This window comes from Myxine glutinosa, chromosome 3 (assembly GCF_964187855.1).
Source record: "Myxine glutinosa chromosome 3, kmMyxGlut1.1, whole genome shotgun sequence".
Taxonomy (NCBI): domain Eukaryota; kingdom Metazoa; phylum Chordata; class Myxini; order Myxiniformes; family Myxinidae; genus Myxine; species Myxine glutinosa.
The window spans coordinates 93197495-93216296 of NC_136263.1; the positions used below are offsets into that span (position 1 = coordinate 93197495).

At 44.1% G+C, this 18802-nt stretch overlaps 1 protein-coding gene across 2 annotated transcripts in view; it reads left to right on the forward strand.

Annotated features, from left to right (window-relative positions):
* The window catches only part of LOC144891341 (uncharacterized), an 86202-nt gene that overhangs the window by 18499 nt on the left and 48901 nt on the right, over positions 1–18802 (forward strand). The window contains exon 3 of one of the 2 annotated variants that reach the window (XM_078774286.1): positions 741–2296. The exons of the other annotated variant lie outside the window; for it this stretch is intronic. Within the exon in view, the coding sequence (XP_078630412.1) occupies positions 741–789 (49 nt within the window). The 3' untranslated portion in view covers positions 790–2296. Of the gene's footprint in view, positions 1–740; positions 2297–18802 lie in introns of those variants that run through there. 2 annotated transcript variants of the gene reach the window in all.

An 18802-nucleotide genomic window follows, 5' to 3' on the forward strand; every position in this document is an offset into this window, starting at 1 on the left:
ATTTCTGGTGTCTCGTTGACTATTAATATTACACCTTGTAATAATTCTGATTCCAGAATGTTCTGAAAATATATAGAATGCCCAAATGCTAACAAATTGTTTGCAATTTACCACTATATTATTTTTACTATTTATAGAGTACCTGCCATACCGGCGATCGCTACAAGTGTGCAACATATTCTTCTGACACATCCCTTTATTTGGGCGGTGTATGGGCAGAAGACCGCTGCCTCGATTGCTCCAGAAAATAAAAATAACCCGGGTTATGTACTTGAAGCAAAACATGCCGACTACTTACTTATGTGTATATATAATACATGACCTAAGGGTTTCATCCGTGACATTTGTGGATTCCCCATTGCAGTTTCGCCAATAAGTGATAGTTCCATTCAGACTGGATACTTTTTTTTTTCCCCCAAGTCCTTCACGAACCTGCTGTCAATGGCTGACGTTCGACTGAAAGTGGCACAGGAATATGGAATTTATTGAAAAAATGTAATACATTATTTGCTAACTGCTAACTCCATGCCCACCCAGGTCATACTATCCTTTTCAACTAAAGTATCAAACAAGCCCAGCTACGCCGTTGTTAAACTATCGGTTTTATTTCCAAACCAACCTAAAACTTCTCTTTTATCAGTCAATGATGGCAGGTCTTGCTCGGCAGGTTTAGTGGCTTTGGATTGTTGTGATGTGATGATCATGATGCAACCTGGTTTGGTTTATTGTTTCGTATGCAGCTTGTGGCTTCTGGTGGCATCATTTCTGGGAGCACGGCCGTGCTGCTGATGCAGTGTCCCTGTTCCCAGAAAGCTGGTTCTCATTTTGCCAACCTCAGAAGGATGACAGGCCGAGTCAACCCACCTGGTGTTGTTTAACGGCACGACAGGGGCTCAAACTCAAGACCCTAAGTTTGTAAGGTAGCAAGTACCAACAGCAGGCTTGTATAACATGGTAAGGCCTATGTAATTCAGCCACCTTCAGTGAGGCTGTTTCTCGGCTGCACTATTGTGGAGCACGATGAATAAAACACAACAGAAACAAAACAGACCAGGAGATCACAAAATGATAAACAAGAAGATATTTCACAAAATCATAGAGGGTTGTTTGGCTGGAGTTGATAAAAGTCACACCAACTTGGTGGAACTTCTCACTGCTCTAGTTTTGTGTATTTTGCGGAGTGGGTAGTACACGACATTTTAAATGAAAAGTTTGAGGGGCCCTGCTCTCAAAGCAGCTTGGTCTGAGAATACTGCTACAGTAGTGAAGATGTTTATATGTATCAAGTTGGCTATTTTACTCCAAGTCTACACACAATTCGTTTTACAAACAAACATTTTCTGGATGGACCAAAAGTGTCCACTAAGTTGTATTTAGCCCGTTGTCTGTAGGCCAAACTGCTTAGGCTTCCAATCACACAGAGGTCCAATTTTTAAAAACCAACTAGTATTAAACCAGACTCGGCGTAATAGGTGGATTGTCCGCTCTGAGTCTGGAAGGTCAGCTGTTTGATCACGACACTGGGTGAATCATAACGAAGACGTTAAAAGATCATGGTATGTGCTGATGTGCTGCTTCCTTGCTTGCTCTTTACCATTTAAACCCAATAGAGCATGGACAAATAACTCTGGTTGGCAACCATTGATCATGATCGATGGGCCTAATAGTCAGGTTCACTGTTTTTTCGTTGAAAATCATGGTAGATGAGCAAACCTATACATTTTTGGAAACGTTATTACATGGAAAATCTGAAAATCAATGTTTACATTTGCCAATTCCGACCAATTCGACCAATTCGACCAATTCGACCAATTCCATTCGACCAATTCGACCATTCGACCATTCGCTTCGATCGACCATTCGACCATTCGACCAATTCGATCGATTCGATTCGATTCGATTCATCGAATTCGATTCGATCGACCATTCGACCAATTCGATTTGCCAATCAATTTGACCGACCTTTGCTTGTGTGGAACGGACTGTGAAAACGATGCGGACTATATTGTCGGATACGACACACAGGACAGTGATGACGAACTCTAAATGGCATATTCTGTAATCGTGTATGTTTGATGCCATTGACTGCCTGTGTATATTTTGCCATTGACTGCCTGTGTAGATGTGAAGTTATACTGACTGCATGTGTATATATGATTTTGCTGACTGCCTGTGTATGTTTGGTGATATGAATTATTGTGACACATTTTGATGTTATTAACTGCCTGTACAAAATGATAACATGTATTTGATTATGCAACTTATCGCGAATATAAAGACAGTATTTTGCAATTCCAAACCTTTGATTCGTGTCTTACCATTCCCCATAGCACTAATTTGATACTTTCATTGGATTCCTTGTCCCTGAAAATATAGGTTTAGTATATTTTTAAAAGTTTTTAGGGTAATTAGTGGCAGAAATAGAACAAAATATGTATTTTACAGTGGCCATTTTGAAAATCCAAAATGGCCGCCATACAGGTATCTCTCCAAATGTAAACATTGATTTTTAGTTTCCTTATGCTATAACCTTTCCAAAAATGTATAGGTTTGCTAATCTACCATGATTTTGAACGAAATATAATTTATTGACATAGTGAACCTGACTATAATGGCCTCCTCCTGACTTGAAGTTCCTTGTAAGATAATTTACTGGTATATTAGTATGACTGGACCTCATTTGCATCTCTTACTTCACCTTTCCACTGTGAGAAAAGGGATTGGGTGGTGATGCGGTATGGGAAGTTAAGGGGAAGTGACCTATAAACCATTTATGTCCCTTTAAAGTGGGTGAACAAATATGTAGTCAGGTTCACGATGTAATTTCGTTGGAATTTTTGGGGGATTTGGAAAACTATATATTTTTGGAAACTATATTGTACAGTCAGTCAGAAAACCAATGTTGCTATTTGCACAGACTCCTGTATGGCGGCCATCTTGGATTTTCAAAATTGCCGCCGTAGAACTAATTTTTCTCAATATCTCAGCTTCTAAATAACATAGAACTTTGATTCTAACGGCTAAACATACATTTTCAAGGGCCCCGAATCCAATGGTAACAAGTTCGATAAGCTAGACATGACCATAGAGCTCCTATGTGGCGGCCATCTTGGATTTTTCAAACTGGCCGCCGTAAACTTGATGTTTCTCAATATCTCAGCTTCTAAACAACATAAAGCTTTGATTCTAACGGCTAAACATACATTTTCAAGGGCCCCGAATCCAATGGTAACAAGTTCGATAAGCTAGACATGACCATAGAGCTCCTATGTGGCGGCCATCTTGGATTTTTCAAACTGGGCGCCGTAAACTTGATGTTTCTCAATATCTCAGCTTCTAAACAACATAACGCTTTGATTCTAACGGCTAAACATACATTTTCAAGGGCCCCGAATCCAATGGTAACAAGTTAGATAAGCTAGACATGACGATAGAGCTCCTATGTGGCGGCCATCTTGGATTTTTCAAACTGGCCGCCGTAAAACTGATGTAACTCACCTTCTAAAGAGCACAGAGCTTTGATTCATCATTGAGTAAAGTCATCATCATCCTCATCATCATCGCTTTCGTTCATCACATCTTGAGAGTCCTCATCATTTTGGCACTGGATGTCACACTGACAAAGGTCTGTACAAGCCAAGTTGTTTGTTCTGCAGGAACATCTAGATGAAGAACAGTCTGTTTTGCACTGACATCTAACCATTTGAATGATGGCCTTGGGGGCTGGAGGCTCCTCAGTTGTGGTTGGTTTCACTTGTCCATCCGTGTCTTTGTAAAAGCCGTTTTGCAGGGGATTCAGCTGAGGATCCTGTTGAGCAATGCTTGGCTGACCCCACACTCTGGCTTGGATATGGACTATAAGGATGTGCTGCTTGAGAGCTCCAAGAGTAGGAGGAAGCCTGTCACTTTCTGCCATGTGTTTGCAAAAGAGATACCATCGTAGTTCGGGGATGCTGTCGATGTGGATGCCATTTGGAGAGTAAGCAGCGCATACAAAGTTAGCTAGTGTGGACAACATGTCCTCCGTCACTTCAGTTGCATCTGAAAGCATTCGCACGGTGTCTATGACATCTTCACTTGCTTTGAGGTAGACATGCAGCCAGGTTGCTTTGCCTATTCGAGAGAACCTCCCAGTGTTGTCTGCCCCTGTGAAAGCATGAAAGGCTGGCAACGCCTTTGCTCTTTCGACCCCTAGAGCTGTCCACAGTGGCTCTATTTGAAGTATTCCAGAGGCCATGGAAATGGATGTATTCCTCAGCAGTAGGTCATAGTTTGCTATGACTAGTACCAGGACATCTGTGTCGGGAGAGAAGAACACCAACTGCGCATCATGTGGGTTTCGCTGGGATGCCAGCATGGCCTGGTGGATCAACAGGGTGTCAGCTTCTTCACGGTTGTTGTCCTCGAAGAGCAGGTCACTGTTGCTCCTAGTACGCCCTGAAGCAGACGTGATGATCAACTTGGATGAGTGACTGTTGTATTCTAGAGTTTTCGCTGCCAGATAGTCAGTCAGATCAGCCTTTGCTTTGTCATGAGAAAGGAATCTGCTCATTGGGATGTGTTTGATGTTGGTGTCATCTCTGACTTGATACTGTACTGCATCCTTTCCTTGCCTTCTTTTAGCCCTGGTAGCACTCTTCAGAGAATCGTTTTTGTACGTGTCAAAGACCAGTATGATCTCATCACAATCTTTTGTTAGAGACATGAGTCTGTCATTGAAGCATTCACCCAGATCGTTGACTTTCACTACAGTGGCTGGTTTCTTTGTCAGCTTATGCACAAGTACCATTCCATCCACCAGTGCAATCTTCCGACTTGTAGGTTTACTAGATGTGGATGCCATAGTTCTTGTGTCCATTGGATCTTCTTGTAGAACACTTGCAGCTGGTGTCTGCTGCTGATCTTCGGGGTGAATTTCTGCTCTTGCTAACTTGTCGAGGAGATGAATTAACTTCGACTTGTCAGTGCATGGAAGAATTGTCCCATCTGGAGCGAACAGTGCTCTTGGTGTCACAGTGAACTCGTAATTTCCGATGGCATATTTCTGGTTGACGTCTCTGTTTGACTTGGCAAGGACCATGAGCCTTCCGTACAGTTCCTTAGTCTCCTTCAGATCCACAGTCCTGTCTCTGAGTTTCACTGTGGTTCTCTTGTTCCCAGACGTGAACATCTTGTTGTTCTCCTTCTTGACTGGTGCCCAGAGGCTAACATCTCCATTGATACGCTCCGACACGTAGTCTTCATACAACTTCTGACCAGTGACATCAATGTTCAAGATCTGTGGTACATACTCGTCTGGGATGTAAGCATTCGTTATCACATTGTGCAGCTTGTCACCTTCAGTGTCAAATGGATTCCCGTGACTCAGTATCGCAGCCTTGATCTTGTTGATTGCTTCATGCTCCCTCTTGACTGCACTTGGACCAAGGTCATGATGTTCTGTGATCTTGTCACCTTCCAGGCCAAACTGACTCTTGAAGTCTTTTGACAGGCATGATAATTCTGGTGTAACCATGAAGAATCTCTGTCTAGCATTGGCATTGTTAGAGATGCCAATCAGTCCAGAGTGAATCTTCATCAGCTTGTTCAGATGTTCACATGCATGATCTGGTCCAATGGATACAAACGGGATGTCATTCTTGGTTACTGATAGATTGCCAGCTCCTAGTTCTTCCCAGGTCCTAGGGTGATTGGTTCTTAGGTCATACATGTCTGCGATGTATCGGGGCCAGAGCCGCTTGTATTTGATCCGGTCCATGGCAAAGAATAACTTGCTCAGTTCTTCTCCAGCTTGGAGGTGAAGCACCAGGTCAGCACTCCGTGATGCTGCCACGAATAACAGGATTGTCTCCACCCGATGTAGATAGTTCATCATTGACTTGAACATTGCATTCTTGGATCTCCGTGCTTCCCACTCCTCGAGTGCCGTCACCACCCCATCAGATGTCAAGACTTGAAGGAGTTTGGTGTTTGCTTGTTTTACAGATTCAGCTTTCGTGCACTTGTTCATCTCAGCACAGGCAGCTTCTACTCCCGCTGTTGCTTCGAAACACACATCCTTTACTTGTGGGTTGTCCTTCAAGAACTCCTCCAGAACCATTTCATAAAGTGCTACATATGAATATATATGGGCACGGAGAGACCGCTTGTAGTGTGTACATTTCAGGATTTGCCGCGTCGTGGCTGGACCATAGACATCAGCTTCTACCCAAGCATCATCAATGCCTGAGTTCTCCATGGAGGCTCTGAGGGCTCGGAGAGCCGCCATGACAACATGCAGCTCACCCAGTCTGGGGACGACTGTGCGTTTCAAGTCAGGTCTTGCATCCAGCAGTTGCACCACCTTCTCGTAGAGGGCCATGTCAAATGAAATTACAGTGGGATGATCTTCACCAACTGCCAACATCCTTAGCTGACTGGCTTGCATGATCACGGTCAGTAGGGTTGGCCACTCATGCGCCACCTCTGGAAGTAGTGGCAAGGCACCAACCCGAGTCATGGACTGGCGTTCAGACAAGAGCGAGTTGTATCCTGCCCAACCTGGAATCTTGCTGGAGTGTTCCCTCGCTTTCATCCTGGATAGAGCAGAAGCAACAACACATCCCAGTTGTGTCAGTTGATAGGATCTGGAGACCCCCTTGTTGATGACAAACTCCTCTGTTCTCTTCGTAAGCTGTGGTTTCGGCTTGTCACAGTGCAGCACATCTACATGGTATGGAGTGACCGATAGACTCTGTGCATCACCGATGATCAGAGGTTGCGCAACTGGTTCTCCAGGGACATCTGACTTCTGGTACACTGCAGTAATCGTTGCGTGAGTGGTTCCTTTCCCATCAGGAGTATCCTCGGCAAAGTCCGTGTTGTCTGCAGCAAAGAACACAAAGGCTCCCCTTTTCAGGAATGGTGGCACGTACAGACCTTCAAACTGCCTGGTGTTTTCTACGACAGCATTGGCAAGAGCAGTTTCCATGAGGAGGGCGCGGACAATCGAAACACAGTAGCCATGTGCATTGAGAAGTCCCATCAGCTTTTTGTTGCGTGTGTCATGATGGACAGTCAGAGCCAATCCCAGGACTTGGGGGTTTTCTCTTGAATGGGGTGGCCTGAATGTTGCAGAATCGCTGCTTGGTTTGTACTTCACCTGTCTGTTGGATTTGAATCCATACATGATGTTCTGACTCACAGTGAGTGTTGATCTGTCAACAACACTGGTCCTTTTCTCAGTTTCCAGCTTGTCGACAGGCCCTACCATTACCCAGCGGATCATGGTGTATAGTTCAGCCGGAACATCGTTGATATCGCTGGACACCTGTATGGTATTTGCTTCCTGGTCCTTCTTAATGAATTCTGCGATGCTCTTCCGTATCACTTGTGCTGCTTTGTAGATTGACTTCATGTTGTTCTCGTCATCGCCATCACTTGTGATTGCAGAATGAACCATGCTTTCCTCACATGCATCTGGACAGTAGAGGATGGCCGATTTTCTTCGGTCTTTTTGGAGAACAGATGTCACGCTTGGCAACTCAGTGACGATTCTTTCTTTCAGCCACTTTCTATTGAATGTAGGTAAATGCTTTTCCAAGTGTTCTGCGCCAATCATATTGACATAAGTGGTTTCAATGTCATCCATGGAGAGATAAGCTTGGTTTTTTGTTTTGACATCTATCAGGTTGATCATCTCAATCAGACTTGCCCGTTGCAGCAATAGTTCTTAGTCTGCACTGCTTCTGTTTGCGCTAGGTCTGTCTCGTACTACATGGAACACATGTCTTCTCCAACAAGATTTGTGGTACCGAAGGTCAATTGCGTGTGCATCACCTGGTGAGATACATGTGTTGAATCGTGTTTTCAATAATGCATCTTGGGACTTCTCTACAGCCTCTCTAAGCTCTTGACCAGCATTTTCAGTCCTAACCTGGTAGAGTAGTTGGCCATCATCTTTTTGGCAGAAGAAACACTGCTCTTTATCCAGTGGCACTGTACACGAGCGTGTGAACGGGGATGTTGCATCAGATGTTGATGAGCCTGGCTCGTCCATTTCTGTGCTTCCTCTCTTCTGTCCGCGTTTTTTTGCAGTATAGTGTTGTTCATGTTGTTCTCGTCATCGCCATCACTTGTGATTGCAGAATGAACCATGCTTTCCTCACATGCATGAACAATATAATTGTATTGTACAACAATATTGTACAACAATACAATACATGAACAATTGATAATTGATAGTATCTATTGATAGTATTGATAGGCATTGCCGGGTGGGGAAGGGGAGGGGGGAGGGGAGGGGAGAAGAGTGGGGGGGAGGGGAGAAGAGGGGGAGAGGGGAGAAGAAGGGGAGGGGGAGAGGGGAGAAGAGGGGGAGGGGGAGAGGGGAGAAGAGGGGGAGGGGGAGAGGGGAAAAGAGGGGGGGATAGGGAGGGTGAGGGATGGGAAGGGGGGGAGGGGGAGAGGGGAGAAGAGGGGGGGATGGGGAGGGTGAGGGATGGGAAGGTACCGAAGGTCAATCATGGTGTATAGTTCAGCTGGAACATCGTTGATATCGCTGGACACCTGTATGGTGTATGATACGAAAATGAAGATACGAAAATACGCGACAATCGTCGACGGCGAGAAACACAAACAGGAGTCAAAAAAAAAACTTCTCTTCGGCTACCTGACTGTGAGGGTGCGAGGGGGGTGGGGGATGGAGGGGGCGGGGTGAAGGAAAATATAAATAAACCCCGCCCTCTTCCGTCCAACGCTTGCATTGTTTCAAGATCTTTCATCATGATGAACCGTTGATATTAAATAAATAAGAGGGATCATCTATTTATTACATACGTACATATAAATGTAGAAATTCCAAATCCTCCCTCCCTTCCTCCATAAGTGCCAAAGTCGTTTTTGACTAACATTCAAAATGTAACAATATTAACGAGAACGGCACTCAGTAGAGAGCATGCATCCGCCAGGTGAACAGTTTGCGTTTTGTATCCCGGAGTAGACCAGAAAATCACAATACATAATCACATTTAATCAAAATCATCTATCCATAACTTTTTGAGCTTTGTATCGTTTTGGCCCTATCTCGCAATGGGGAAGAATCACTTTTAAAATTCTAGTAGCCGGATCCGGATCTTCACCAAAATCGAATCGATTCTTCCTTGTCACACAAACGACCTGTCCACCAAGTTCCGTCCAAATCCGTCTTTAACTTTTTTAGATATCCTGCTATGTATAGTTTTTGGCCCTATCCCCCAATGGTGAAGAATCACTTTTAAAATTCTACAAGTCAGATCCGAATCCGGATCTTCACCAAAATCGAATCATTTCGTCCTTGTCACATACACCACCTCTGTGCCAAATTTCGTTCGAATCCGTCCCCAACTTTTTGAGATATCTTGTTCACAAACAAACAGACAAACAGACAAACAGGGGTGAAAACATAGCCTCCATACACCTTTGGTGGTGGACGGAGGTAATAACTTATAGCCGGCGAAGCTGGTGTTGTGAATGAACGCGTACGTATTATGTTGAAAAGCCAGATTTTGCTGGATCCCTTGAGAATTTCGAAGCTTTGACGCAACAAATCGCTCCATGGAGGCCGCCATCTTGCGGATGCAGAAGTATGCATAAAAAATTGCGAAAAATTTCATTAGGAGTTTGTTTCACCCGTCTATTTTTGATTCACAATCTTATGCACCTCTAATTTGTAATTAAAATACTTTAAGACCAACCTCGGCCTGCACGGGCGGGCCCTGGTTATCTTCAACGAAAATCGTCACCAAACACCGGAACCAATGCGATTCGAGCATTTGAAAAAATATTTCAAAAAAGTTTATTACCGCGTTTCGGAGGCTGAAAACGGCGTCAAATGTTCTAAAATCGACGAAGAATTATTTTTTAGAAATCTCGCGGCCGTAGTGGATAGTTTTTCACTGCCGGAAATATCCGAAGTTAAGACGGAATTCACCGAATTAATCAAGAAGGAAGTTTTATAAATTTTAATCTCATCCAGAATGCAAATGGTGTCATTTTGAAATAGGTACGGAACCTACTACACCTACCTACTACCAACTACCTAACCTACTGATGCCATAGTGATGGGTAAAATAGGGGCAAGAGGCTTTGGCTTCGTCGGCTCATTGCGGCTTTGCAGTCGGGTACTCGTAGTCATTAAAAAAAACCATGTGTGCATCGCACTTTTTAAAATAGGTGAGGGTGAGTACCGGAAGTAAGCTGGAACACGTGCCCTTTTGTGGTTTGTTTTCAACGTATCCAATCACGTGACTGTTGTCGCGAAGGGTGCACTAACCGGAAGTTACGTGGCGCCTATACCAGAATTGTAATTGAATTGATATTACTATTATAGTCAGGTTCACTATGTAATTTCGTTGGAATTTTTGGGGGATTTGGAAAACTATATATTTTTGGAAACTATATTGTATAGTCAGTCAGAAAACCAATGTTGCTATTTGCACAGACTCCTGTATAGCGGCCATCTTGGATTTTCAAAATTTCCGCCGTAGAACTAATTTTTCTCAATATCTCAGCTTCTAAATAACATAGAGCTTTGATTCTAACGGCTAAACATACATTTTCAAGGGCCCCGAATCCAATGGTAACAAGTTCGATAAGCTAGACATGACCATAGAGCTCCTATGTGGCCGCCATCTTGGATTTTTCAAACTGGCCACCGTAAACTTGATGTTTCTCAATATCTCAGCTTCTAAACAATATAAAGCTTTGATTCTAACGGCTAAACATACATTTTCAAGGGCCCCGAATCCAATGGTAACAAGTTCGATAAGCTAGACATGACTATAGAGCTCCTATGTGGCGGCCATCTTGGATTTTTCAAACTGGCCGCCGTAAAACTGATGTAACTCACCTTCTAAAGAGCACAGAGCTTTGATTCATCATTGAGTAAAGTCATCATCATCCTCATCATCGCTTTCGTTCATCACATCTTGAGAGTCCTCATCATTTTGGCACTGGATGTCACACTGACAAAGGTCTGTACAAGCCAAGTTGTTTGTTCTGCAGGAACATCTAGATGAAGAACAGTCTGTTTTGCACTGACATCTAACCATTTGAATGATGGCCTTGGGGGCTGGAGGCTCCTCAGTTGTGGTTGGTTTCACTTGTCCATCCGTGTCTTTGTAAAAGCCGTTTTGCAGGGGATTCAGCTGAGGATCCTGTTGAGCAATGCTTCCCTGACCCCACACTCTGGCTTGGATATGGACTCTAAGGATGTGCTGCAGTAATCGTTGCGTGAGTGGTTCCTTTCCCGTCAGGAGTATCCTCGGCAAAGTCCGTGTTGTCTGCAGCAAAGAACACAAAGGCTCCCCTTTTCAGGAATGGTGGCACGTACAGACCTTCAAACTGCCTGGTGTTTTCTACGACAGCATTGGCAAGAGCAGTTTCCATGAGGAGGGCGCGGACAATCGAAACACAGTAGCCATGTGCATTGAGAAGTCCCATCAGCTTTTTGTTGCGTGTGTCATGATGGACAGTCAGAGCCAATCCCAGGACTTGGGGGTTTTCTCTTGAATGGGGTGGCCTGAATGTTGCAGAATCGCTGCTTGGTTTGTACTTCACCTGTCTGTTGGATTTGAATCCATACATGATGTTCTGACTCACAGTGAGTGTTGATCTGTCAACAACACTGGTCCTTTTCTCAGTTTCCAGCTTGTCGACAGGCCCTACCATTACCCAGCGGATCATGGTGTATAGTTCAGCCGGAACATCGTTGATATCGCTGGACACCTGTATGGTATTTGCTTCCTGGTCCTTCTTAATGAATTCTGCGATGCTCTTCCGTATCACTTGTGCTGCTTTGTAGATTGACTTCATGTTGTTCTCGTCATCGCCATCACTTGTGATTGCAGAATGAACCATGCTTTCCTCACATGCATCTGGACAGTAGAGGATGGCCGATTTTCTTCGGTCTTTTTGGAGAACAGATGTCACGCTTGGCAACTCAGTGACGATTCTTTCTTTCAGCCACTTTCTATTGAATGTAGGTAAATGCTTTTCCAAGTGTTCTGCGCCAATCATATTGACATAAGTGGTTTCAATGTCATCCATGGAGAGATAAGCTTGGTTTTTTGTTTTGACATCTATCAGGTTGATCATCTCAATCAGACTTGCCCGTTGCAGCAATAGTTCTTAGTCTGCACTGCTTCTGTTTGCGCTAGGTCTGTCTCGTACTACATGGAACACATGTCTTCTCCAACAAGATTTGTGGTACCGAAGGTCAATTGCGTGTGCATCACCTGGTGAGATACATGTGTTGAATCGTGTTTTCAATAATGCATCTTGGGACTTCTCTACAGCCTCTCTAAGCTCTTGACCAGCATTTTCAGTCCTAACCTGGTAGAGTAGTTGGCCATCATCTTTTTGGCAGAAGAAACACTGCTCTTTATCCAGTGGCACTGTACACGAGCGTGTGAACGGGGATGTTGCATCAGATGTTGATGAGCCTGGCTCGTCCATTTCTGTGCTTCCTCTCTTCTGTCCGCGTTTTTTTGCAGTATAGTGTTGTTCATGTTGTTCTCGTCATCGCCATCACTTGTGATTGCAGAATGAACCATGCTTTCCTCACATGCATGAACAATATAATTGTATTGTACAACAATATTGTACAACAATACAATACATGAACAATTGATAATTGATAGTATCTATTGATAGTATTGATAGGCATTGCCGGGTGGGGAAGGGGAGGGGGGAGGGGAGGGGAGAAGAGTGGGGGGGAGGGGAGAAGAGGGGGAGAGGGGAGAAGAAGGGGAGGGGGAGAGGGGAGAAGAGGGGGAGGGGGAGAGGGGAGAAGAGGGGGAGGGGGAGAGGGGAAAAGAGGGGGGGATAGGGAGGGTGAGGGATGGGAAGGGGGGGAGGGGGAGAGGGGAGAAGAGGGGGGGATGGGGAGGGTGAGGGATGGGAAGGTACCGAAGGTCAATCATGGTGTATAGTTCAGCTGGAACATCGTTGATATCGCTGGACACCTGTATGGTGTATGATACGAAAATGAAGATACGAAAATACGCGACAATCGTCGACGGCGAGAAACACAAACAGGAGTCAAAAAAAAAACTTCTCTTCGGCTACCTGACTGTGAGGGTGCGAGGGGGGTGGGGGATGGAGGGGGCGGGGTGAAGGAAAATATAAATAAACCCCGCCCTCTTCCGTCCAACGCTTGCATTGTTTCAAGATCTTTCATCATGATGAACCGTTGATATTAAATAAATAAGAGGGATCATCTATTTATTACATACGTACATATAAATGTAGAAATTCCAAATCCTCCCTCCCTTCCTCCATAAGTGCCAAAGTCGTTTTTGACTAACATTCAAAATGTAACAATATTAACGAGAACGGCACTCAGTAGAGAGCATGCATCCGCCAGGTGAACAGTTTGCGTTTTGTATCCTGGAGTAGACCAGAAAATCACAATACATAATCACATTTAATCAAAATCATCTATCCATAACTTTTTGAGCTTTGTATCGTTTTGGCCCTATCTCGCAATGGGGAAGAATCACTTTTAAAATTCTAGTAGCCGGATCCGGATCTTCACCAAAATCGAATCGATTCTTCCTTGTCACACAAACGACCTGTCCACCAAGTTCCGTCCAAATCCGTCTTTAACTTTTTTAGATATCCTGCTATGTATAGTTTTTGGCCCTATCCCCCAATGGTGAAGAATCACTTTTAAAATTCTACAAGTCAGATCCGAATCCGGATCTTCACCAAAATCGAATCATTTCGTCCTTGTCACATACACCACCTCTGTGCCAAATTTCGTTCGAATCCGTCCACAACTTTTTGAGATATCTTGTTCACAAACAAACAGACAAACAGACAAACAGGGGTGAAAACATAGCCTCCATACACCTTTGGTGGTGGACGGAGGTAATAACTTATAGCCGGCGAAGCTGGTGTTGTGAATGAACGCGTACGTATTATGTTGAAAAGCCAGATTTTGCTGGATCCCTTGAGAATTTCGAAGCTTTGACGCAACAAATCGCTCCATGGAGGCCGCCATCTTGCGGATGCAGAAGTATGCATAAAAAATTGCGAAAAATTTCATTAGGAGTTTGTTTCACCCGTCTATTTTTGATTCACAATCTTATGCACCTCTAATTTGTAATTAAAATACTTTAAGACCAACCTCGGCCTGCACGGGCGGGCCCTGGTTATCTTCAACGAAAATCGTCACCAAACACCGGAACCAATGCGATTCGAGCATTTGAAAAAATATTTCAAAAAAGTTTATTACCGCGTTTCGGAGGCTGAAAACGGCGTCAAATGTTCTAAAATCGACGAAGAATTATTTTTTAGAAATCTCGCGGCCGTAGTGGATAGTTTTTCACTGCCGGAAATATCCGAAGTTAAGACGGAATTCACCGAATTAATCAAGAAGGAAGTTTTATAAATTTTAATCTCATCCAGAATGCAAATGGTGTCATTTTGAAATAGGTACGGAACCTACTACACCTACCTACTACCAACTACCTAACCTACTGATGCCATAGTGATGGGTAAAATAGGGGCAAGAGGCTTTGGCTTCGTCGGCTCATTGCGGCTTTGCAGTCGGGTACTCGTAGTCATTAAAAAAAACCATGTGTGCATCGCACTTTTTAAAATAGGTGAGGGTGAGTACCGGAAGTAAGCTGGAACACGTGCCCTTTTGTGGTTTGTTTTCAACGTATCCAATCACGTGACTGTTGTCGCGAAGGGTGCACTAACCGGAAGTTACGTGGCGCCTATACCAGAATTGTAATTGAATTGATATTACTATTATAGTCAGGTTCACTATGTAATTTCGTTGGAATTTTTGGGGGATTTGGAAAACTATATATTTTTGGAAACTATATTGTATAGTCAGTCAGAAAACCAATGTTGCTATTTGCACAGACTCCTGTATAGCGGCCATCTTGGATTTTCAAAATTTCCGCCGTAGAACTAATTTTTCTCAATATCTCAGCTTCTAAATAACATAGAGCTTTGATTCTAACGGCTAAACATACATTTTCAAGGGCCCCGAATCCAATGGTAACAAGTTCGATAAGCTAGACATGACCATAGAGCTCCTATGTGGCCGCCATCTTGGATTTTTCAAACTGGCCACCGTAAACTTGATGTTTCTCAATATCTCAGCTTCTAAACAATATAAAGCTTTGATTCTAACGGCTAAACATACATTTTCAAGGGCCCCGAATCCAATGGTAACAAGTTCGATAAGCTAGACATGACTATAGAGCTCCTATGTGGCGGCCATCTTGGATTTTTCAAACTGGCCGCCGTAAAACTGATGTAACTCACCTTCTAAAGAGCACAGAGCTTTGATTCATCATTGAGTAAAGTCATCATCATCCTCATCATCGCTTTCGTTCATCACATCTTGAGAGTCCTCATCATTTTGGCACTGGATGTCACACTGACAAAGGTCTGTACAAGCCAAGTTGTTTGTTCTGCAGGAACATCTAGATGAAGAACAGTCTGTTTTGCACTGACATCTAACCATTTGAATGATGGCCTTGGGGGCTGGAGGCTCCTCAGTTGTGGTTGGTTTCACTTGTCCATCCGTGTCTTTGTAAAAGCCGTTTTGCAGGGGATTCAGCTGAGGATCCTGTTGAGCAATGCTTCCCTGACCCCACACTCTGGCTTGGATATGGACTCTAAGGATGTGCTGCAGTAATCGTTGCGTGAGTGGTTCCTTTCCCGTCAGGAGTATCCTCGGCAAAGTCCGTGTTGTCTGCAGCAAAGAACACAAAGGCTCCCCTTTTCAGGAATGGTGGCACGTACAGACCTTCAAACTGCCTGGTGTTTTCTACGACAGCATTGGCAAGAGCAGTTTCCATGAGGAGGGCGCGGACAATCGAAACACAGTAGCCATGTGCATTGAGAAGTCCCATCAGCTTTTTGTTGCTTGTGTCATGATGGACAGTCAGAGCCAATCCCAGGACTTGGGGGTTTTCTCTTGAATGGGGTGGCCTGAATGTTGCAGAATCGCTGCTTGGTTTGTACTTCACCTGTCTGTTGGATTTGAATCCATACATGATGTTCTGACTCACAGTGAGTGTTGATCTGTCAACAACACTGGTCCTTTTCTCAGTTTCCAGCTTGTCGACAGGCCCTACCATTACCCAGCGGATCATGGTGTATAGTTCAGCCGGAACATCGTTGATATCGCTGGACACCTGTATGGTATTTGCTTCCTGGTCCTTCTTAATGAATTCTGCGATGCTCTTCCGTATCACTTGTGCTGCTTTGTAGATTGACTTCATGTTGTTCTCGTCATCGCCATCACTTGTGATTGCAGAATGAACCATGCTTTCCTCACATGCATCTGGACAGTAGAGGATGGCCGATTTTCTTCGGTCTTTTTGGAGAACAGATGTCACGCTTGGCAACTCAGTGACGATTCTTTCTTTCAGCCACTTTCTATTGAATGTAGGTAAATGCTTTTCCAAGTGTTCTGCGCCAATCATATTGACATAAGTGGTTTCAATGTCATCCATGGAGAGATAAGCTTGGTTTTTTGTTTTGACATCTATCAGGTTGATCATCTCAATCAGACTTGCCCGTTGCAGCAATAGTTCTTAGTCTGCACTGCTTCTGTTTGCGCTAGGTCTGTCTCGTACTACATGGAACACATGTCTTCTCCAACAAGATTTGTGGTACCGAAGGTCAATTGCGTGTGCATCACCTGGTGAGATACATGTGTTGAATCGTGTTTTCAATAATGCATCTTGGGACTTCTCTACAGCCTCTCTAAGCTCTTGACCAGCATTTTCAGTCCTAACCTGGTAGAGTAGTTGGCCATCATCTTTTTGGCAGAAGAAACACTGCTCTTTATCCAGTGGCACTGTACACGAGCGTGTGAACGGGGATGTTGCATCAGATGTTGATGAGCCTGGCTCGTCCATTTCTGTGCTTCCTCTCTTCTGTCCGCGTTTTTTTGCAGTATAGTGTTGTTCATGTTGTTCTCGTCATCGCCATCACTTGTGATTGCAGAATGAACCATGCTTTCCTCACATGCATGAACAATATAATTGTATTGTACAACAATATTGTACAACAATACAATACATGAACAATTGATAATTGATAGTATCTATTGATAGTATTGATAGGCATTGCCGGGTGGGGAAGGGGAGGGGGGAGGGGAGGGGAGAAGAGTGGGGGGGAGGGGAGAAGAGGGGGAGAGGGGAGAAGAAGGGGAGGGGGAGAGGGGAGAAGAGGGGGAGGGGGAGAGGGGAGAAGAGGGGGAGGGGGAGAGGGGAAAAGAGGGGGGGATAGGGAGGGTGAGGGATGGGAAGGGGGGGAGGGGGAGAGGGGAGAAGAGGGGGGGATGGGGAGGGTGAGGGATGGGAAGGTACCGAAGGTCAATCATGGTGTATAGTTCAGCTGGAACATCGTTGATATCGCTGGACACCTGTATGGTGTATGATACGAAAATGAAGATACGAAAATACGCGACAATCGTCGACGGCGAGAAACACAAACAGGAGTCAAAAAAAAAACTTCTCTTCGGCTACCTGACTGTGAGGGTGCGAGGGGGGTGGGGGATGGAGGGGGCGGGGTGAAGGAAAATATAAATAAACCCCGCCCTCTTCCGTCCAACGCTTGCATTGTTTCAAGATCTTTCATCATGATGAACCGTTGATATTAAATAAATAAGAGGGATCATCTATTTATTACATACGTACATATAAATGTAGAAATTCCAAATCCTCCCTCCCTTCCTCCATAAGTGCCAAAGTCGTTTTTGACTAACATTCAAAATGTAACAATATTAACGAGAACGGCACTCAGTAGAGAGCATGCATCCGCCAGGTGAACAGTTTGCGTTTTGTATCCCGGAGTAGACCAGAAAATCACAATACATAATCACATTTAATCAAAATCATCTATCCATAACTTTTTGAGCTTTGTATCGTTTTGGCCCTATCTCGCAATGGGGAAGAATCACTTTTAAAATTCTAGTAGCCGGATCCGGATCTTCACCAAAATCGAATCGATTCTTCCTTGTCACACAAACGACCTGTCCACCAAGTTCCGTCCAAATCCGTCTTTAACTTTTTTAGATATCCTGCTATGTATAGTTTTTGGCCCTATCCCCCAATGGTGAAGAATCACTTTTAAAATTCTACAAGTCAGATCCGAATCCGGATCTTCACCAAAATCGAATCATTTCGTCCTTGTCACATACACCACCTCTGTGCCAAATTTCGTTCGAATCCGTCCCCAACTTTTTGAGATATCTTGTTCACAAACAAACAGACAAACAGACAAACAGGGGTGAAAACATAGCCTCCATACACCTTTGGTGGTGGACGGAGGTAATAACTTATAGCCGGCGAAGCTGGTGTTGTGAATGAACGCGTACGTATTATGTTGAAAAGCCAGATTTTGCTGGATCCCTTGAGAATTTCGAAGCTTTGACGCAACAAATCGCTCCATGGAGGCCGCCATCTTGCGGATGCAGAAGTATGCATAAAAAATTGCGAAAAATTTCATTAGGAGTTTGTTTCACCCGTCTATTTTTGATTCACAATCTTATGCACCTCTAATTTGTAATTAAAATACTTTAAGACCAACCTCGGCCTGCACGGGCGGGCCCTGGTTATCTTCAACGAAAATCGTCACCAAACACCGGAACCAATGCGATTCGAGCATTTGAAAAAATATTTCAAAAAAGCTTATTACGCGTTTCGGAGGCTGAAAACGGCGTCAAATGTTCTAAAATCGACGAAGAATTATTTTTTAGAAATCTCGCGGCCGTAGTGGATAGTTTTTCACTGCCGGAAATATCCGA